Source organism: Myodes glareolus, chromosome 2, assembly GCF_982192425.1.
Source record: "Myodes glareolus chromosome 2, mMyoGla1.1, whole genome shotgun sequence".
NCBI lineage: Eukaryota > Metazoa > Chordata > Mammalia > Rodentia > Cricetidae > Myodes > Myodes glareolus.
The window spans coordinates 90067604-90089456 of record NC_142027.1 but is presented as its reverse complement, the minus strand read 5'-3'; the positions used below and the strand labels follow the sequence as shown (position 1 = coordinate 90089456).

General features: G+C 44.5%; 1 protein-coding gene across 1 annotated transcript in view; it reads right to left on the bottom strand.

Moving 5' to 3' along the window:
- Positions 1-4990: 4990 nt before the first annotated feature.
- Kl (klotho) overlaps positions 4991-21853 on the bottom strand; it is a 40016-nt gene continuing 23153 nt past the window's right edge. The window contains exons 2-5 of the mRNA XM_048419268.3: positions 17134-17644; positions 15261-15529; positions 8836-9937; positions 4991-7110 (exon numbers count right to left, since the gene is read on the bottom strand). Coding sequence (XP_048275225.3) covers positions 6773-7110; positions 8836-9937; positions 15261-15529; positions 17134-17644 — 2220 coding nt within the window. The 3' untranslated portion in view covers positions 4991-6772. The remainder of the gene's footprint in view (positions 7111-8835; positions 9938-15260; positions 15530-17133; positions 17645-21853) is intronic.

The following is a 21853-nucleotide window of genomic DNA, read 5'->3' as shown; positions in this document are numbered from 1 at the left end:
GAGCCTGTGAACTGGAAGCGTGCAGCCTTTTAAACTTCCAAAGCCTACCTCTAGTAACAAACTTCTGCCAGCAAAGTCACACCTCCTAAATGTCCCTCAAAACAGTGCTACCAACTGAGGACCAAGTGTTCAAATGCCTGAACTTGGGCCCATTTCTCATTCAAACTACCATGCTCAAGTAACTCATATGTGTTTTTGTTTCTGTTTTTTTTTTCATTTTTTGTTTTTCGAGACAGAATTTCTCTGTAGCTTTGGAGCCTGTTCTGGTACTAGTTCTTGTAGACCAGGCTGGCCTCATACTCACAGAGATCCACCTGCCTCTGCCTCCCGAGTGCTGGGATTAAAGGTGTGTACCACCACCGCCTGGCTCATATGTGTTTTACAGTGGGTGCTGGGCATGATCCCAGCACTTGTGAAGTTGAACAATCCCAGAGGATTTGTTCCAGGACAGTCTGGGCTACAGAGTAAGACTCTGTCTCAAATACAAAAAATTGGTGAAGCCAGAATGATCTTACCGGCTCTCATTTTGGCTTCCATGGTCAGTCTACCCTCAGAGGGGCTCCTCTAATAGGCCTGGGGATTTTTAAAAGTACTGGACTGTACTATGAAGGCTGGAGCCCTCTAGTCATGATCAACTCCATCTCTTTATAAACAAGAACAATGCCCAGGTGAAAAGGTGTCTTACTCCAGGCTATAAAGCAAATTTGCAAGTAGAACTAGCAACTCCAACATCACTGTCTGATTTGAGACTACCTCTACTACGTAAGAGCCTGATCCTTCTACACCCCAAGCTATCAATTCCCATGCATAGGAGTGGACAGAATCCTTTCTTTTCAAGAGTGGTTTCCTGAGGCTGGGTTTTTGGTTCAATTGACAGTGGGCTTCCTTAGAATGTAAGAACCCCCAGCCCCCAGCACCACAGACACCAGGTAGGTCAGTCTTTGTCTATGATCCCAGTTCTTGGGAGGCACAGACAGGAGGATCCGAAGTTCAAGGCCAACCTCTGCTATGTAGTGATTTAAGACCAGTCTGGGATACGTGAGACCTTGTCTCGGACAGAAAACAGCAAGAACTTTGTGGTTGGGGATTTAGCTCAGTAAATAGCAGAGCATGGTCACAAGCAACAAGTATAAGGTTTGAGAGTCAAGCCATCACTGGGGGAAAAACATTACACACACACACACACACACACACACACACACACACACACACACACACACACACGAGGGAAAGCTCATGCTGACTTCCTGGATGCACTTGAATATTCCCCTTAAAGATTTGTCTGTATTCTGCCTTCCTCTCCTTGTCAGCTTCCTCACCTTCTTACTCCTACTGAGTCGGTTCTTGTCTGTCTTCCACAGACCCCTACGGGTCTGAGAGAACAAGCTGCCAGAATTACTCCGACAGGCCCCTTGCCAGCCATCCTGCCAGTCCACGTGTGCTGCCACCATCTCCCGAGGCCCTTCAGAAGAGGCCGAAGTCATGTGCATCTTGACTCACACACAGGCTCTGCAACTCGGGATCCCCCAGAGCAGACCCCTCAGCCGCTTTCCTGCTCAGTCCCTGTCCTTCCTTCTTCTCTGCGTGAATCGCAGTGATGGCGTTGTGCTGGAACCATGCGCCTCGACTTCCACACTGACAGGATGACTAATCTGTACTCTGCTTGTGACAGTGGGATGGTAAGTCAGTGACAGGCAGGGATAAATTAAAGCCATTTTGTCATGGTACCAAAAACAATAAAAAGCGGCTTGACTGATCATCTTGTCTATGCATTGGTCTTGCTGTCAATCTTTCTCTAATTTTAGGTCCGTTATCTCCTTTCTAGGCTTAGCATTTCTGCCCCACTCCCAATCGCATTCCCCCACCCCCATCACCCCATCTCCATTCCTGTTCCCTTACCCCCCCCACTCCGCCTCACCCTGTCTATTGAAACATTTCTATTTGAAGTCTTGGGACTATTTATCAGAGATTCGTGATATCCCTCAATTTCAAGGGCAACAGGCTATAAAGCCCTCTCATCCTAAACATAGCACCGTGGCCTTGAACACTGTACCCTTGGCCAGCTAGCAACTTGGACGTGACTAGCCAAAGCTTTGGTTTGCTTGCAGTTGGTGACCAAAAGAGCATGAAATGCCTTAGACGACATTGTGCTAAAAGCTGCGTTTAGACAGATAATACAGCCGAGGGAAATGGAATTTTCCAGACTTACCGATTATAGTAATTTGTTAAGGGGAAGGAGGAGTATTTCTATTGAAAATAATTTATACAAAATAAATAAGGTCACTTACTGTTAAATTGTATACTATTTTACCATAAAATAGACATATTGAAAGACTGCACTAAACTTGGAAACTCCACTAAAGATTTTGAAAGTACATGGAAAATGAATAAGTCTGTAACTATTTACCAACTAAATAACAAAAATACAAATTGTAATGTTATGCTTCTGTCATTTGATTGTTTCAGAAGAGCAGACGGTACAATCCACAAATGTAGAAGCATTTCCTGCAGAATGGTCTTCAGCATTCTACTGATAAAACATTGGTATAATTAAACAAAATGTTTATAACAAAATAATTTAGTATCAAAAAGTAAATGTAAGAACTGAGTTTTCTTTTCAGTTTTACTAAGGGAGTCTATCTATGGTTATATCTATGCAAAGTCACAGAAAAAATAACTAATACTTTAGGATAAATCATTTTGACAATACCAGACTTTGTTTTTATAATATTATGCTCTAAATATTGAGTTATCAACAAATCTGAAACATGTTGAGAGTAAGTGGAATTGGTCTAGAAAAATTATATCTGAGTGTATTTTAAGTTTTTCATCACTGTGATTGAATAACATCCCCCTCCTCACCCCCTACCCCCAAAAAACAGCTTTAGAAGGGAGGCTATTTCCTTAGTCTAAGACTTTGGACTTTTGCTCAGTGTTGGGACTATTAAAGCTAACGGGAGGCTGGAGGAGAAATGGCCCAGTGGTTAAGAGCACAGGCTGCTTTTCTAGAGGACCTGGGTTCAGTTCTCAGTACCCACATAGTGACTGACAACCATCTGTAACTCCAGTTCCAGAAGATCTGACGCCCTCTTCTGGCCTTCATGGGCACTACGTGCACATGATAACAGAAAACACAGGCAAAACGCTCATACACATAAAATAAAACAAATAAAATCTCAGAAAAATATAAAAGGACAAGGGGACTTTGAAATGAATGCATATTGTGCCACAGAATGGCCATGATCATATCGGAGCTGTGGGTAGAATGTAATGACTTGAAGGTAAAAGTTCTCCCTCCATAGGTTCTGTTTTGAGAGGTTTAGGAAACATTAGGAGTTTGAAGTGGGTTACTGGGGCAAGCCTTGAGTCTGAATAACCTGGCCCTCAGTCTTGTCCTCTGTCCCCACCCCCATGATGACTGCAGTCTGGCTCACACCTTGCTGCTAGTCTACCTGCCCCGATAGACTTTGTCTCTTTGAACCTTAAGCCAAAATAAATGCTTCTTCCAGTTGTTTCTGGTCAGGGATTTAATCACAGCAAACAGAAAAGCAGCAATCCACATACAGACCTTTAAAAGATACTTTTCACCATAGTTTAGCCTAGCTGGGAGTTACGTGCGAATTATTTTATAGGTTGGAGAGGGAGGGTGGGTTGGTTTATCACCACTACTGTGTTGAGCGGCTCCCTAGGTACTCACAGATTGAACTCTTAATTCCCAAAGTCACATTAATGATCCTTAGTCTTTAGAGGTCATTTGGATTTTATGGATCAGGAAGATGGGGTCCCCATGATGAAGGCGGTAAATGCTGACAAACCAGCTCTGTCTTGTCACTGTGTTGTACAGCAAGAGGCCTGTACCAGATGCCAGGACCTTGGCATTGCCTTTCCTGGCAGACCTTTGAGCTAATTAAATTCTGTTCTTTACCAGATGCCTAGTTTGAAATATTAGGCATCACAGTAGAAAAAGAGGGCAGGCCTGCTGGCCAGAAAACCCCGCTCCCTAGTCCGCCTCTGCTTCCCCATGTTCCCACCACAGAGTTCCCAGGTCTGAGGGGTTCCCTGCCCCCTCCATCTGGCCAGTGGTTGGCCTTCTGTGAAGTTCTACTGGATGCAAAATTCTCATGAAGCCCTCATTCAGGTGAAGGGTTTTGACGTGTCCTTTTTCCCCTTCCTACGCATTTGGTCATTCTCTTTTTTTTCTTCTTTGGCTTTCTGTCTGTGTCTTTCTCTCAGGACTCACCTCCTGTGTCTGTCTGAGCATCCCAATCGCTCTGGTAACTTCTTAGTTGCCTTAGCTAACTTAATACTTTTTATTTTATTACATTTTTTTCCTGATTTTTTGAGACAAGGTTTCTCTGTGAAACAGTCCTTGCTGTCCTGGAACTGGTCTTGTAGACCAGGCTGGCCTCGAACTCACAGAGATCCACCTGCCTCTGCCTCCCAAGTGCTGGATTAAAGGTGGGAGCTATTACTGCTTGGTAAGTTTATTACATTTTTTTTTTAAAAAAACGGAGTCTTACTCTGTAACCCAGGCTGACCATGACCTCCCAGTCATCCTCCCGCCTCAGCCTTTCTGGCCTTTCACATACTAGATTATAAGCACAAGTCATCATGCCTGACCAAAAATTTCATTAAAAAAAATCCACTAGGGCTGGAGAGATGGCTCAGAGGTTAAGAGCATTGCCTGCTCTTCCAAAGGTCCTGAGTTCAATTCCCAGCAACCACATGGTGGCTCACAACCATCTGTAATGGGGTCTGGTGCCCTCTTCTGGCCTGCAGGCGTACACACAGACAGAATATTGTATACATAATAAAAAATAAATTTAAAAAAAAAATAAAAAAAAAAATAAAAAAAATCCACTAACAATCTACCGGCACATGTTTATGATAGAAGGTAAAGATGCACAAAGATTGATTATAATGCTTCATCAAGAAACAGAATTACTTTTCTTTACATTCAAGGAATAGAGTAAATGATGCAGCAAGAAAATTATTTTTAAATGATATTTATTATTGAACTAATTAATGGGAAATTGGCTCGACAAATAAAACAGTTTTCAGCTATTCTAACAATATTTTCCAAAGCTATTAAAATTTTGTTCTTGAGGCCTAATGACCAAAAAATTATTCAATAAAAATGAATAAAGAAGATGTGTACCTGTGTATAATAGGATCTGACTACATAAAATACAACACGTAGGAACTGTCAGTAGTGTCTTTGTATTATATTAGAGGTGATCTTTTTCTTTACATACAGTTTTTGTCTTTTAACTCTTTACAATTAATATATATTACTCTGTAATCAAGAAAAATAGAGACATAAAATAAACTATTGGTTCTATAGCATTTGGTTTCAATAACAAGTCCAATTGTATAAAGAACACCACAGCAAAAGCTGATTGCTCATGAGGAAAACCATACCATATCACAAGATGAAGTAAGACCCAGTGTCAGCACAGGTAGCTATGCCTGCTTTGGCTGGCTTATCTTGCCCGTCTGGTATCAGCTTATCTCTAAGACCACTCAGGTATAGCAAGGAAACATCTCCTGTGGACTCAGTAAGACTCAGGGTAGCAGGTGTGGAAGGAGAAGACCCAGGTAGCCCTTTGGATAGAAGTCAGTAGCGTGGTTGGTGTCAGAGCTCCAAGTGGGACAGGTTCAAAGTCCATTCACAGGTGCAGAAGCACATAGTGACTCTCGGCGACCGCAGACAGGTTCCCAGTGTGTTCACACCCGATTGCTCTTGCATCTACCATCGAGTTTGGAAATGATTGTGTCGAAGCATTGACAGCGTATTCTCAGAATGCAACAGTCATTGCTCACAAGTCGGGTGAGAGTTCATCTTTCTTCACGTGGGAAAGGTCATTTCATTCATTCCAAGGTCTGCTTGAAGACAAAAGGATGTTTAATCAAGACACTCATGTGCTCATTTAAAAAAAAAAAGAAGAAAAAAATCCCTCCTTTCTTCTTCCTAGGACCGTCGCCGTGCGCTGCATTCCACAGTCGGTTCCCCCAAAGAGGCCAGCAGCTCAAGACTCATCTTTATATTTTGTGAACATTTACCAGGAAAAAAAAAAATCAATCTCCAACATGCAGACTCTCAAAGGAGAGGCAGTAAGAGAGAGCCCTCAAGGATCTGGGGTTTAGAGAGCACCTCAAAAACATTCACAAAAATGTAAGTTTCCATAATGTGCTCTCTAAGTGTGTTCATAAGTTAAAATATTAGCAGCATTTGATAAAAAAGAGCGCTCTCAAACGGACTGTTCGAGCCCAGGGTCTCTTGCCCATCCCTGCTATAAATTCTTCCGTCGTTGCCTTGTGAATGTGGAGCAGGTAAAGTCACAGCTGTTAGGTATTAACAAGGCAATTGAGAGATTGCTACTTCTGAAAACATGCGAAATTTAAAACCGGACACGGATACATTTTTCTCTGTGTTCCTGACGTTGTTCTTCTTCAAACTTCGGCCCAGTTGGTGCTGTTATGTTTCCTTATGCTGCCAAGTTTCCTTCCTTCCGTACAGGGGTTCTGTACAAACTGTGGCAAGTGCAGTTGTCTAATTGACCCCAACGAGGGCAAATCCAGGAACTATCCATCTTACCAATATTTTACAGTTACCAGTACCCATTACAAAACCTCTGCCATCTGTGACAAAAAGGCTTTCTGGAATCCAAATGTGTGTGATGTGACTTCACGACACGGAGAGATACAAATGGCTGGCAGCTGATGGCGTGTGCTTAATGATCCCAAAGCAAACAGCCAGAAGGCATTCACACTAGATATAATTTCTCTTGCCTTTCTTGGAGTAGTAAAAAATAAGAGCGAGAGAAATAATAAAAACAAAGACGAGAAACGCGATGAAGACGAGTAAAGACTTCCGGGTGCGAAAAAAGCTGCATTCGGTGCACAGGGCGTATTCCTCTGGACAAAGCCTTCCCTGCGTTTCGGAACCCAGGAAGCCATTGTCGTCGATAATTTTCCTATAATGTCTCAGAGATGGCTTGGGCTCAAACTGATTCGCAGCGTAACGATAAAAGCCAAACTTCGGAGCCGAGCGATCACTAAGTGAATAAGCAAAGTAGCCACAAAGGTTGATTCCATCCAACACGTAGGCTAGGGAGACAAAGGGCAGGAGAGGATTTACTGAAATATTTTATACACAACTCAGTCTTTTTACACCGCTTTGGTGGATAACGAAAAGCCTCAATACCGTTCAATAAACTTCAGACTTCACTGGAGAAGGCTTTACAGAACAAATTGGCAAATATCAAGACAATATGGAAAGACACTACAGAGCTGGTTTTGCACAACCAAACCTATGCTTGGTTTATTTTTTAATACATCAAGCAGATAAGATGGCTGTGGGAGCAGCTGCATCGTTCACAATAAGTATGAGATATTTGCCAACAGATAAAGGACAAAGGAATTGTGGCACATGCACATGGTGGGATTTTGTTCAATCATGAGGCGTGAAAGGATGTCATTTGCAGGAAAATTGATGCAGCAGAGATCATTACGTTAAATGAAATAGCTGAGACCCAGACAAGCATCTCACATTTTCTCTTATGGCTCATATGTGATACACACAGATGCATACACACACACAGAGGACATGAAAGCAGTCACAGGGTTATGAGGACTGGAAGAATCTAAATTGAGGAGATGGGAGAACACGAGAGTAATGGAGAGAAAGGAGCAAAGGAGAGCAATTTCCTTACATGTGCAGAACACACACACACACACACACACACATGTACATATATGAGGCAAGAGGGGTCCTGGTACTTTGGCCTTTACAGTCTTTCTGCCCCCTCTTCTGTGATTTTCCCACGGCTTTAGGTGTAGGCATTGCCCTGTGGATGCATTAATTGAGGTCAAGCACCCCGTGAACATTTCTAGACACGACAGGAAAGCTGTACCCATGAATTCTCAATAATAGGGCTGCTTAGGTAAGACCTGAACAATAACACCACTAGTCGACACGCCAACTTGGATGGGCGAAGTCTCACAAGGCCCCACCTCTAAAGAGCTGCAGGTAATCAATGGCTACTGGGGTATTGATCTCTCCCCAAGAAGCTGCCTGATAAATCCAATTCCAAGTGACCAGCAGTACATACATGTACATACCAGCAACATTAAATGGACTTGGTTGTATGTGTGTGTGTGTAAGTAACAATAACAAAGAAAAAGTCATAGAATTTGAGAGGGAGTAGGGAACATAGAAGGAGTTAGAAAGGGAAGGGGAACATAAATGATACAATCACAGCACTCATACAAAAGCAAACAATTTAAAAGGTTTCAGTGTGATAAGAAGGCCTGGGATAATCTGCAGAACCAGGGGGACTATCAAGAGATGGGGGGGGGGGGGGTGATGGAGGAAGAGGGAAGTGAATGAAAGCGCTCTACAACGACACCACCCATATGAACCAAAATGTCCTAAGGAGCTCCTTATTGTGTATGCTCACACAACAATTCATTTTAAAAAATAGGACAGGAAAATAATTTAAAAGAAAAGCTAAAGAAACAGAGAGAAAGAAAGACAGGCAGACAGGGAGGGAGGGAAGGAGGGAGGGAGGGAGGAAAGGAGGGAGGGAGGGAGGGAGGGAGGGAGGGAGGGAGGGAGGGAGGGAGGGAGGGGATCCTCTGAAGTTAGGCTTTATTAATTAACTCAGAGTGGGGCTGGAGACTCTGTCTCCACTTTTCCCCTATGCTCTTTCCACCACAGGGGAGATGCTGTCTTTAGCTCTACTTGAGGACGGGCAGTGTTCCCCTCTTCATCAGGAACCACACGCTCTGATGGGGATGGCATTTCTGGGATTGGGGGCAAAGGCAGCTCACCTTTCAGGGCCTCGTTCACATAGTTCTCGACATAGTACATCCTCAGCACGTCCTGCTCGGCGTGCGGATCATCATCTATGCCATTGGCTGTCACATACATGGGGAGGTCTCCATACTTGAACCTCAGCCAATTGAGCACCTTGCGCAGCCCCCAAGGCACCACAGCCACCTGACTGGGAGAGTTGAGCCACGTGATGTCAGTCATCTCCTGTACCTCCAGGTAATCGTTGTATTTTATGGGGTCCTCCCTTTCCCAGTCTACGAGGATGGTGGTGTAATGGCTCAGTGCCAGGAAGTCAAAGGAACCCCTGATTAGCTTTGCCTCGTCTTCAGTGAAATAGGGCAAAAGGAAATTGTTCTTTTGGTTCAACCAGTCTCTCATCACTCGTGGATAATCTCCGGAGCCAAAAATAGGCTCTGCCAGCCAGCCAATATCAAATTCCAAAACTCTCTCGGCCACTTCTTTGTCCTTTTGAGAGAAAGGGCAAGCTGGTTCGATCCAGTCGGCCTGCAAGGCAATGGATATTTTGCCTTTCTGAGCCGCCCTAAACTTCTCGTCGTACAGGCGCCAAGCCAAGGCATGCGCTTTCAGGAGGTGATGGCCGGCACGGTAGGTCATGTTCCGTGTGTTGGGTTCGTTTACAGTGATCCAGAATTTGACCCTGTGGCCCAGCTCTGTAAAGCACAGGTTCGCATAGTCTGCAAATGCCAGGGCTGTGTGTGGGTTTTCCCAGGCCCCGTGTTTGGCCAGTGCGTGTGGCAGGCCTTGGTGCTGGGCTGCTGGTTGCCACAGGGCCACCACCGGAGTGATGTTGGCGTGCACCAGCTCGCTGATCACGCAGCGGTAGAAATGCAGAACCGTGCGATTCACTTGGGTCTGGTTACCCAGAGGCAGGATCAGTGCCCAGTCCAGTGAGAAGCGAAAGTGGGTGACATGCATTTCTTGAAGTAAGGCTATCTGAGGCCGGATGGCAGAGAAATCGACACAGTAGGGTTTTCTCTTCTTGGCTACAAGCCCGTCTACTTTAATAAGCCTCTTACTGCGATGGACATCCCACAGGTAGATGTTCGGGTCGGTAAACTGAGAAAGAGTAGTGTCCACCTACAAAGAGCCAAGCACAGTTAGCTTCCGGGGCAGACCGGCAAAAACTCAGGCAGTAATTTCAACAGCGTTAGCGAGCAAGAGGTGCACACTTAGGCTCCTCATCCCGCCAATCGCTTAAACTGTTGTTCAGGAGAAAAAAACATTACTCCCCCTCCCTTTTTTTTAATGCATATGGATATTACCTGTAGTTCTTGCTAATTCAAACTTTTACATTAAGTTATGTTTTTAAGCTGGATTTTGTCACTTCAGAAAACAGACACTAATGATTTCTATATACGGGAAGTCTGTAGACTACAAACAGAGAATTTTTCTGCTTAAAATAAAATAATTATTTTATTTTAATTAAAAATTTTTATGTAGCCCAGGCTAGTCTCACCTGCCTCAGCCTCTTGAATGCTGCGATTATAGGTATGTGCCCCTGCAACTAGCATGAATGTTTTGCTTTTACTATCAGATGCCACTAATGGTATAAGACTGCTTTTTGTTTATTTTTAAAGACATACTTATTTTTTATTTTATGTGTATGGTGTTTGCCTGCATGTGTGTCTGTGCACCACATGCATGCAGTGTCCATAGTGGTCAGAAGAGGGCATAGGATTTCCTGGAACTGGAGTTAGGCAGGTTGGAAGCGGTCATGTAGATTCTGGGAATCAAATCAGAGTCCTCTGCACAAGCAGCCAGAGCTCCTAACCACTGAGTCATGTCTCCAGACCTAAGACTACTTTTTAGAGACAAACAAAAAAAAAGTGTTAAAAAAAAATAGGAAAAGAGGAAAAATTGCTTACGAGTAGTTTAAAGTCAAGAAACGAAGTAACGCTAAACTGTGCTTGTTGAAACTATGCTCTGTATTGAGGCTCGTTCCGGGTGCAGATGTGTAACCACTGCCTTTCGTTGGCCTGAGAGACAACAAAAAAACTTAGATAACATAATGATTAAAAAGTCTGAAAGTTTGCAAAGAACTGGAATTATAGACACAGGGGGTAATTTCTAAGTAGTTTTAGGTTTTGAGTTTCCTAAATTTTTTTTTTTTGGTAGCAGCATTAACAATAACCATGAAATATGTAAGCCTCCAAATCGAAAATAGTCTCTAGGAAAAGTAGGCCAAGTGGGAGAGCAACATCATAAAACCTGTGGCTTGCCCAGAAAGGAAAATCCCCCTGACACAGGCCACCCAACCTAAGCTGGATTTTGCTCAGAAATAATCCTCTGAGGACAGGAGCCCTCATCTGACCTGTCTATAAGAGCAGGGAGTCTATGAACCCTGGTCTTGAATCTGTAGAGGAAGTTCTATCATATGGTGTCAGGGAGGTGATCTCCGAGGGGCAGGGCGGGGCGGGGCGGGACGGGGCGGGGCCAGCACCTTGTTGACAAAGGAGAGTCACCCTGCTGAGGGAAACTGCCTTTCTGGAAATCGGATCTTTGGCTCACCCACCCGCGTTTCCCGATGCTGAGTGAAGGCGTCAGAGGTTCCCTTCCTCCGCCGAACTCCCACAAATGCTTCCAAGTCTCAGCTCCACAAGACAAAATATCCGCTTGCGTGCTGTTTTGCGGCTCAAGTCTTCAGAGTTTGAGACAACTTTTTTGGATTATTTTTATTCAGCTCTGAATGGGCTAAATTCATAGCTTCTCTCCCAGAATCATCCCAGAATAATAGTTTCTATTCAGTCTAACTAAAAACAAATATGAAAGACCATGACAAGATTTTGGGTGATGGACTCCACTCTCCAAAGTATGGGCCACTTAGAAATGAGTGTGTAGGCAAAAATCCATCTAACTTACTGCAATTCATTAACTTAGGTTTTACTAAAAAGTAATATATATGTGTGTATATATTTATGTGTGTACATATATTTATACACACACACACACATACACATACACATAATCTTTGAGGAGGGATGGGTACAAAACATGCATTTGATTTGTTACTGATGAAAGTTTCTCCTCACGGGGTGGACAACAAAGCTCCATGCTGTATGTAACCTGTCTCATCTCTGTTAACTAAGTGCATCCGTGGCAATGAGCTGACGAGCCCACGAGCTGGGACACTGGGTCTAAGCAAAGCCGCCCTGCGAATACACCCACCAGCAAACTTCTAACAGGTCTTATGTAGCTAGGTTATTTTAAAAGTCATGTGGGCGAAATGTTTGCCTCCGCTCTTGAGTTTGGAGAATTAGGCAGGAAGAAAAAGAGAAACTTTTGTGGTTTAAAAATCACTTCTCAAAGTTTCTTGGTGCAGAAACTCGGGGACCCGCTAAGAAGGGTAGAAAGGATCGCAAGAGCAGAGGTTGAGGAGGGTTAGAGACCAGCAGCATCTGCCAGCTGCTCTGGGTCCCTACACTCAAGGAGCCCACAGCAGCTGTGGTTGTCTTCCCAGAATCAAGCCAGGCAACATATCAGCATAAAATTTAAAAAGCTCCCACTCCTGAGGGGCTATGGGTAGATGATGGCTTCTAGGTGAGAGAAAGTTATTTTTCTTCAAAGATGTAACTTCTGGTAGGCCGACCATGTTCCAACGGATGATCCTGCACCAGGATCACAAGGGTACAAATCAGGGTCCATATCTATTTCAAGACAGGGAAGGATGTGACATTTAGGCTTTGGGGAAGTATGGATGGATCTGGAAGAGGTTAGGAGGTTAGTACGAGGCAAATATGAACCAAATACACTGTATAAAATTCTCAAGGAATTAATAAAAATATTCTAAAAAAAATCATTTCGACGTCATAGAAGTGCTGAACATTGCTTGTCAAAAAGACACCCCAGCTCGTCCTGAGAGAACCAAGAACTCCTTTTGTCTTTGTCAGCCAGTGAGTTGTCTTGGGGGAGCACTGACAACATGGGGAGAGCCAGCAGTAGGGTAGACAGAAGCCAATGATGGCTGTAGCCCTGTTTTCACCAGGGAGCTTCCAGAGCACTCAAAACTGCAGCAGCATTGAGGGGGACTTTAAGTTGGGTCCACAGAGGACACAGTGGGGCTTGAACATGAAGAGGGGCAGACACCCTGAGTGTGGGTGATCTCAAAGGACAGTACAACCTGAGAGAGGGGTTTGGGACCACTGCATGTTTGATCTAAGATAAGATCCTGACCTAGGGCGCAAAGAGCTGGGACCTGTGACTCAGTAACAGGGCCCAGCGGATGCAAGGTAGTGCAAAATAAATAAACAACAACAACAACAACAACAACAACAACAAAACAGTGTTTCCAAGGTAAAAAAGACATTCTCTCCTCATTTCTGGTTCTGATTGGGGTTGCCCTTCCCTTTCAAGAACATAGAGCACATGCCTAGCTCTACTCACTGTTTATTAGATCCTCAAGTGAAGATGCAGCCCTGCCCCAGGGAACAGGGTGGGAGGAGGGTGGCTTCCCCACACAGCCCTGCCTCCTGGCACAGATGCAAACCTGAATCTTTTTACTTGTCACTTGCCAGACTCCAGCCACAATGAGAGATAGTGTGTATGAATCTCCAGGACAGGGACATAGCCAGGAAGGACCTCTCCTGAGACAGAACCAAGACAGGAACCATCTAATCGATTGGGCTCCAACAAAGGCAAGAACGCGGGGGTTGTGGGAAGCCTCTAGCTTCTTCTCCTCGTCCTCCTTCAACATTCCCATTTCTGCTATCTTAGAACCTACTTAAGTTTCACTGTAGATTCTGACAAAGTAGGATAGAATGTTCCAGATGGCCTTGTACTGAGGGAGAGAGACAGGGAGATGGATCAGGAAGTCCCACCCTGAGCAGGATGATACTGCCATGGCTGTCTACACACATACCCCATACATCCCTGTGGTGTCAGCCAGCCAGCATACCATCAATTCTAGCAAGTCTGAGAGAACTGAGTTAAATAGTCAAGGCTGATTAGGGCTCATGACTTTTGACCTCCCAGTCCATAATCAACAGACCTCATTGTTTGGGCACCACAGTGAGGGGCAGAGAGTAAGGCAAACTGCTCATGCCGTGGTTAAGTGGGGAAAAACAGGAAGAGGACATGGCGGAGGTCCTACCACCTCTTCTAGGACATGTCCTCTGTGACCTAAAGACCTCTCTTCAGCTAGCTGCCAATAGCACCAAGCTGGAAAGCAAGAGCCTTAACAAGAAGCCCTGCAGAACTATTCCAGGTTCATGGTGCAGCTCCAGTCGTTGTCTGGTTGTCTCCTGGGGGTAAGGTGGGGGGGGTTACATCCAAAATCACCTCTAGAATAAGCTACACAGTCTCAAAGCCAAAAGAACATGTACAGCAGCAGGGACAGAAATGCATCAAGGATACACTATGTGCTTTCTAGCAAAAGAAAGAATTTTGATGTCTATTAGAAGGCAAAGATCTATTCCAGTAAGAAAGCCTCTCCTTGGGCCGATGCATTCTTCCAGATGTTTCTTCTTGTAGGACCTTGAAGTGGCTAGAGGAGCAAGTCTCAACCTGTGAGTAGAGAACCTTGGGGGGCGGGGTCCAGTAGCCCTTTCACAGGGAAAAGGCAGAGAAGACCACCAGAAAACATAGATATGTACATTACAGTTCATAACAGTAGCAAGATTGCAGTTATGACGTAGCAACAAAAATAATTTTATGGCTGGGAGTCACCACAACGTGAGAGATTGTATTAAAGGGTCGCAGAGTGTCAGAAAGGTTGGGAACCACTTGGCTAAAAGAATCCAACATGCTAAATCTCGAGATCTGACTACAGACACCAAACTTCTGTCTTGATCTCTAGGGCGACCCGGAAACGCATACAAGGTTTTATATACAATAGGCAATCAGGACATGTGTACAGAAAGTATTCAGTCAAACCGTAAGAAACAAGTCCCTTTAAAGTTGGGGAAATGGAAAACAGTTAAGAGGACTAGCTACAGAGTTGATAATCAATACTAAGTGGTCATTTAGGAGCATCCCTATGCTGTCAATAAGCCACTGAAGCGCTGCTTTGCTCCCTTGAGGTGTTTCCCATGAGCCTGAACTGGGACGTTTATGGCTCATTCTCGGCGGCTTCCCTGAAGCGCTCTGTATTTCCGTGTTGTGTCTTCTTTATGAAAACCTTGACTTCTTAAACAGGGATTTCAACTATAACACTAGAGGAAGGTATCTTATCGTTGTATTGCCTTAGCAGATCTTATGTTTTTGGACCTACTGAAAAGTGCAAAATGAAGATTGGAAGATGTTTGACGAAGGAAGCATTCTGGACTATGTGTTTCACCTGCTCACTAGGGAACCCACTTTGCCTCAAACTCCAGACCCTGTGCCATGGCAAGAGCCTGGTAAGGATGTGCTACCCACTGGCAAGAGGCTTACTGACACTGCCGATGGGCTTCATTAGCTGACTTACTTGAACGTAGTTGTCAACAACTCCCCAAGCAAAGCCACAAGGGAATGTCCCTTCTAGGGGTTGATTTTCAGGTAAAGGAGGGAAGCCATTGTTCTCTATCAGCTTCTGGTAGAACAAGGCCGAAGACTTCGGCAACAGCTCCTTGTCCTGACTCAGAAAGTCGACATAGAAGAGTCCACGTCGGATGCTGTAGCCCCTGTGCCACTCGAAACCATCCATGAGGGACCAGGCAGTGTACCCAATGACGTCGACCCCATCCAGCCTGATGGCTGCAGAGGGAAGAGAGGACAAGAGCAATGTCATCCTCCACAGGGTTCGTGTGACTTTTCCACTTAAAGAAACAAGGCAAAGGGCTGGAGGGGTGGCTCAGTGATTAAAAGCACTGACTGTTCTTTCAGAAGACCCAGGTTTGGTTGCCAGCACCCACATGGTGGCTCACGGCTGTGTCTCCAGTCTCAAGGGATCTGATGTCCCCTTCTGTGGGCATTGAATGCATGTGGTGCAGTACACACATGCAAGCAAACATTCACACACATAAAATAAAAATAAGTAAAATCTAAAAAAAAAAATCAAAAGGAAGAAATACACCAGGCATATTTTTTCTTGTTTGGTAAACAATTTTTTTTCCTGTTCACAAAAGGCTCTCATCAAATCTAGATAAGTCTACCAATCAGGATCTTTATAGACACTTTTACCTCCGCAGTAGCAGACAGTTTCTCAATCCCAGAGGCTCTGGGATATCTTGTTCTCCCTACCCGGGGCACCAAGCATTGTGACTTGTGTCTTCTTTTCATTCCCGCCCCGTGGATGGAACCAAGGGCCTTGGGATGCCAGGCGCATCCACTATATCTGACTCACTTCTCTAGTCTTTAACTCTCAGTCTTCTAACTTACCCAGATCATATCAATATTCTTCATGCTTTAAAAAGTGCTTTATTATTGAAGGAGGGAGACAGTGGTGGTTATAAATGACCAATATACATTGTATAAATGTGTGGAGATTTCAAAGAATAAAAAAGTTGAAGAAAAAGCATTTTATTCAGCTTAAACAAATGAACTAGAAACATGTACAAAGAGCTACACAGCCCGAGATTTGTAATATTGTATTTTATAACCTAACAATGTAGAAGAGAAACTGTGAGTTGACCAATTTTAAATATTAATCCTGTTTTGCTGCTTTATCAACAAATTATCAAAATTCCTTTTATGGAACTTTGAAAATTAATTTTTAAGTTTCTGAAGGGCCCAAATGAGAGAAGTGTTACATAAAGATATTCTTGCTACTGCCCAAATTATCCACATTGCAACAAAATTTATATATCTACATTTTTCAGATAGTCTTAAAGGTGTGTGTGTGTAAGTGTAGTATGTGTGTATGCTGTGTGTGTGTTATATTGTGTGGTGAGTATGTATATATGTGTGTACGTATGATGTGTGGTATGTGTGTAATGTGTGTAGTGTGCGTAATATTATGCATATGATGTGCAATGTGTGTGTATATGATGTGTTGTGTGTGGTGCTGTGTGATGCTGTATGTGTATGATGTGTGGTGTGTATCTGTGTGGTGCTGTGTATATATGATGTGTGGTGTGTATGTGTGGTGGTTGTGTGTGTGTGTGGTGCTGTATATATATGTTGTTTTGTGTGTGTATGTGTGTGTGTGATGCTGTATGTATATGATGTGTGGTGTGTGTATGTGGTGCTGTGTGTATATGATGTGTGATGTGTGTATGTGCATGTGTGGTGTTGTGTGTGTATGATGTATGGTGTGTGTGTGTGTGTGGTACTGTGTGTATGATGTGTGGTGTGTGTGTGTGTGTGTGTAGAGGGTGCTGAGTTTTGGCAGGAAATGGGAATTCTACTTGAAAACCTACCTTTTAGGGTTTCCATTATAAACTTCTTGAGGTAATACATGTATTTGGCATCATCTCTCTTGGTGGTCCCTGAGACAAACCAACCATTTTCCACAATAAATATTTGAGGGTGGTTATATTCCAGATCTATCCAAGACAGAAGCTGCCTCAGGCTGGGAGATTCCAATTGTCGGAACTTCATGTGAGGGTCCAGAAGTTGAAAACTCAATGTTGGTCCAAAGGAAAGAGCAAAAAAGTCAGCAGTTCCCCTGACAAAGCTCTTCTCGGACTCAGTAAACTCAGGCAGAAGTGAGGAGAGGTTGCTCCTCATGCTCTCTGGGTAGTCGCCGTCGATAAATATGGGTTTGGCAAACCAGCCTAGCACAAAATCGAGAGACCTCTGGCACTCTCTGATGTTGTGGTCGGTCATTCTTCTAGGACTGATCCAGTGGGAACTCAAGGCAATGGACACCTGGCCTCCCTGAGCGGGGCGGAAGGAGGTGTTGTAGAGATGCCAGATTTTGGCATGAGCCTATGGAAAGAAAAACACGGTGAGTTTCTCCCTGACTGAGGAGACATGTAACACCTGCTGGGGCCCTCAGCCCCAGTAACCCCTGACTTCCATCGGGCCCACCACAGAGGCTCATCCACAGTCCAGCAGTCAGCGACAGCCGGCCAGCTACCCCATGGAAGGCCGCTCGACAGAGAACTGCCACCATGGGAGATTTCCAGTATGTTTTAGTAGCCAATGGAAAAATGTAAATCTGTTGTGTTGAGTGTATAATTATGGTTCACTCTGGGAAAATTAATAAAATAAGAATGTGTTATAATAATAGCTTACTGATAAGTTATCTTTGGATTATGTACTTTTAAATTAAGGGGCTTGATAAAAAAAAAAAGAGCCAATCTTCCATCCGTGATCATACCAGGAATTTCTAAGTAGGATTATATGTTTCTTTTCCTAAGAGACAGGGAGTTTCCAAACGAACTCCAGTTGTTTGAGTCAATCGACTATTTCTCATTCGCCTCCCATTGCCAGAATCCTAACACATGCTCTCACAATCCTTGTTTTTCCCTCTGACTCAACATCATAAATTGAAAGATGAACCCTAGTATCCTGGCTCATCCTCCAGGGGAGACAATGCTGGCTCCTCGAAGTGCAGGAGACAAGCCAGGCGCTAGAGACAACCAAACACAGCTGTGAGGACCCGGGCTACTAAGGCGTGGCCTGGAGTCCCTGGGGCGTTGCCGCCAACTGTGTGTTTCCTGAACACGCTGCTGACTCCCGATAGTTCACTTGTCTCTTTTTGACTTAACACTGAAGCTAATCTGGGTTTCATTCCCTCTTTACCTTTGAACTCATTGATTAATTCTTCCTATTCTACAAATACAGGGCTACTTGTCAGCCTTTTATTCCCCCAACACACATTTGGGCAACTCCCCTCCGCTGGCTACTTGACGCTGCGCTATTTCCAGAGTGACAGACCCAATGTCCCTCTCACGGCATGAGCTGGAGGACCTTTCGCTCGCCACTCCAAATACGCTCTTCGCTCTCCTCTGATATTCTTCTGGTTTGTCTTGGTGCAGGCACCCAAGAATGGCCTCATCACTCACCTTCCAAGTTCAGAGGACCGTTCAATGAAGCAAAATTGTTTACATCTCTCATGTTGACATTCTTTAGCAATATGTCCCATTTCACTGAGGGCAATATTTCATGATCTGAAACAGCTGTCTATAAGCTAAGACAAGAATAAAAACTGAACTGTTGGCCAAGGCAACAACGGCTTTGGCCTGTAGGACTGGAGTGCTAAGACAGTCAGTCCCTCCTCGCCGACGCCGCCGGCTCTTCTTCAACATCACCACACTTTCCAGCCCTTCACTGTTGACTCATGGGGATTTGAGAGCTACACAGAAAAGTCAGCGAGTAGACTGTGTTCCTCCTCAGGGATCCAACCTCAGGAGATGAGATGGGATATTCCCACCATTGCTTAGATTGTGACCTTTGAACACTGGTGTCCTGAATCTAATAGGCACTGAACAGGGGCAGAACCGGAAGAGCTACTCAGGAGGATGAAACAGAAGCACCACACTGTCCAGGCCGGCCTGGGCTGTGGTGAGGCCTGTCTCCAAACCTTTACAAAGGAGAAGAGGGAGGGAAGGAGGGAAGGCAGGAACACTGGGGTATAGCTCAGTTTTATAGCATTTACTAGCTCATAAAAGACCCTAGGTTTAATCTGGGAGACAAATAAAAAATACCAGAGAAGAAAATGAACCGCCCTTTCATGCAACAGTAGAGATTAACCTAAAAGATGTTATCTAGAGCAAAGGAGTCAGGACCCAAAGTATACTCACGCTGTCGTGTGACCCCATTTGCAAACCTCTAGTGACCTGAAGAACTGAGGCTACCTATGGAGGGTGAGGACCAGTGAGGAGTTAGAGGAAGTTCTAAGACTCTGTGCCTCTCTCGACAGGCGATTTGTCACATGGATGAACATTGTCCCAGTTGTCTTCTCTACTGCTGTGACAAGAGACCGACCAGAAGCAACTGGGGAAGGGAAGGGTTCATTTGGCTCCCAGGTCCATTATTGAGAGAAACCAACGTAGGAACCTCGAGGCACAATCTGAAGCCGAGATCCCAAAGGAACTTTCTGGCCTGTTCAGTCAGCTTTCTGGTAGAGCCCAGGCTTAGCTACCCAGAGATGGTGCTGCCCACCATGCACTGGGCCCTCTTTCATCCATGAAGAAAGGCCACACAGATGTGCCTGCAGGACAACCTGATGGAGGAATCCCCCAGCTGAGGCTCCTCTTCCAAGGGGTATTAAGTTGACAAACAAGATTATCCATCACACGTGGGGTTGCCAAAGTTCATCAGATTGAGAGCAAAAGACTGAAGATTTATAGGGAAACAGATTGTGAGTACACTACTAACCATAAAGATAGTCAGAGTTGTAAATTACCCAGGGTTTATGTGACAAGAAACACCGACTTCCTCTGAAACATAAATTCAACTCTGTGATGACAGGGATAATTCATTACTTTAAAAAAAATCAGCTATTTTGTTTTTATTTATCTGTTTATTTATTTATTGGTTTTATGGGACAGGGTTTCTCTGTAGCTTTGGAGCTTGTTCTGGAACTAGCTCTTGTAGACCAGGCTGGTCTCGAACTCACGGAGATCCACGTGCCTCTGCCTCCCGAGTGCTGGGATTAAAGGCATGTGCCACCACCACTGCCCAGCATTTTTTAAATTTATTTTGTTTTTTATTACAAGAGTCAATGCTCATTCGTTTGTGCAACAAATATTACACTACGCACTTTGCTGAGAGGTTCAAAGGCCGGTATCTTCTCATGGAGCTTATATCCCAGGGGGGAGATGGACATAGAAAAGAGGGTGGCAGATGCCAGGGTGGGAAGAGGTTAGTTAGACTGGAAGGGCTGCCAGGACATCGCTTGAGGAGAGGCCCAGCCAATAAAAAGTGACAGACGTTAACTACGGCAAGGGTCAGGGGACGATGGCGGGGCATCCAGGCAGAGCTGACCAATCATCTAAGGGAACAGACTCAGACGGTTGCAATTCTGCACCCTTCTGAGCCTTGTCTCCACAGACCAGCTTAGGTACCAACTCGGCTTCTCTGTTAGCAGGCTAGAGAGCCGGCTCAGCCATTAATGGATAGGCTCACAGCCAAAAATATAAACCAGGTATAGCAATGACATCTTCTATTCCCATCCTTGCGAGAATTAAAGAAGTTGACACTGGTCAACTATGCCTAACCCCCCAAACACTAACTCTGAAATGCTCCAAAATTCAACATCCACTGAAACCCAGTATAACCACCACGGGTGAGAACGCCCATCAGCCTTCACATCAGAGTTCTCTGCCCAAAGGCAGCTGCCCTGCAAAAACTGGCCTGAGGAAATCACTGCACACAAGACATAAATGAATCTTGTGTCGACTGGCATTCCACCCCAAGATATCTCATTATGTATGTGAAAATGTCGCGAAGTTCAGGATGTGAATGACTTCTGGTCTCAGCCACTTGGGGAGAGGCTTACTCGGTCTTTACGTGGATGGCTGCTAGGAAGCACCATATGTTTAACCCTTGACTGCAGTCCTAATGCCATTTGCATTATAATTTTCAAAAGAGGACTGGATATGAGGTAGAGAATGAGAAGCCAACAGGGGACCCAACCTACCAGTTAGGCTGCTGCTGCAATTATGATGATTCCAGGCAAAAGATGAAGGCCGTCTGGGCCACTGGTGAAATACAGTGATGGACAAGGAGATGCTGACTGTGGCCAGACGGAAGCCATCACTGATGGTGGGATCAGTGTAGCTGCTGTGCTGGATGCCACACGTGGGGTGTAAGAGAGGAAGGGAATCACAGACAGCAAAGGAGGCCCCAAGTCAAGGTGATCAAATTCTCTTCAAGACATAGAATCGCTGTCTCGAGGAAGAAAGCCAGGCGTTTGAAGGCAAAGGTAAAAACGTCACAGGTGATGCTAGCGCTCGTTCTAACATAACTTGGGGACTGCACTCAATGGGTCATTTTGTTGTGACTATTCCTTAGATTTAAAGATTAAAATGGAATAATTCTTAGAAGATTAATTTAATCCGGTGAAAATTAATGTAAAATCTTAATTAAATAGACTGAGACCAATAGTGAAAGAATTGAAAGGCGGCCCATTAATAGAAAGTAATTCAGTTATCCATGTGTGCCCCTCTGCATCCAAGAGCACTGGTG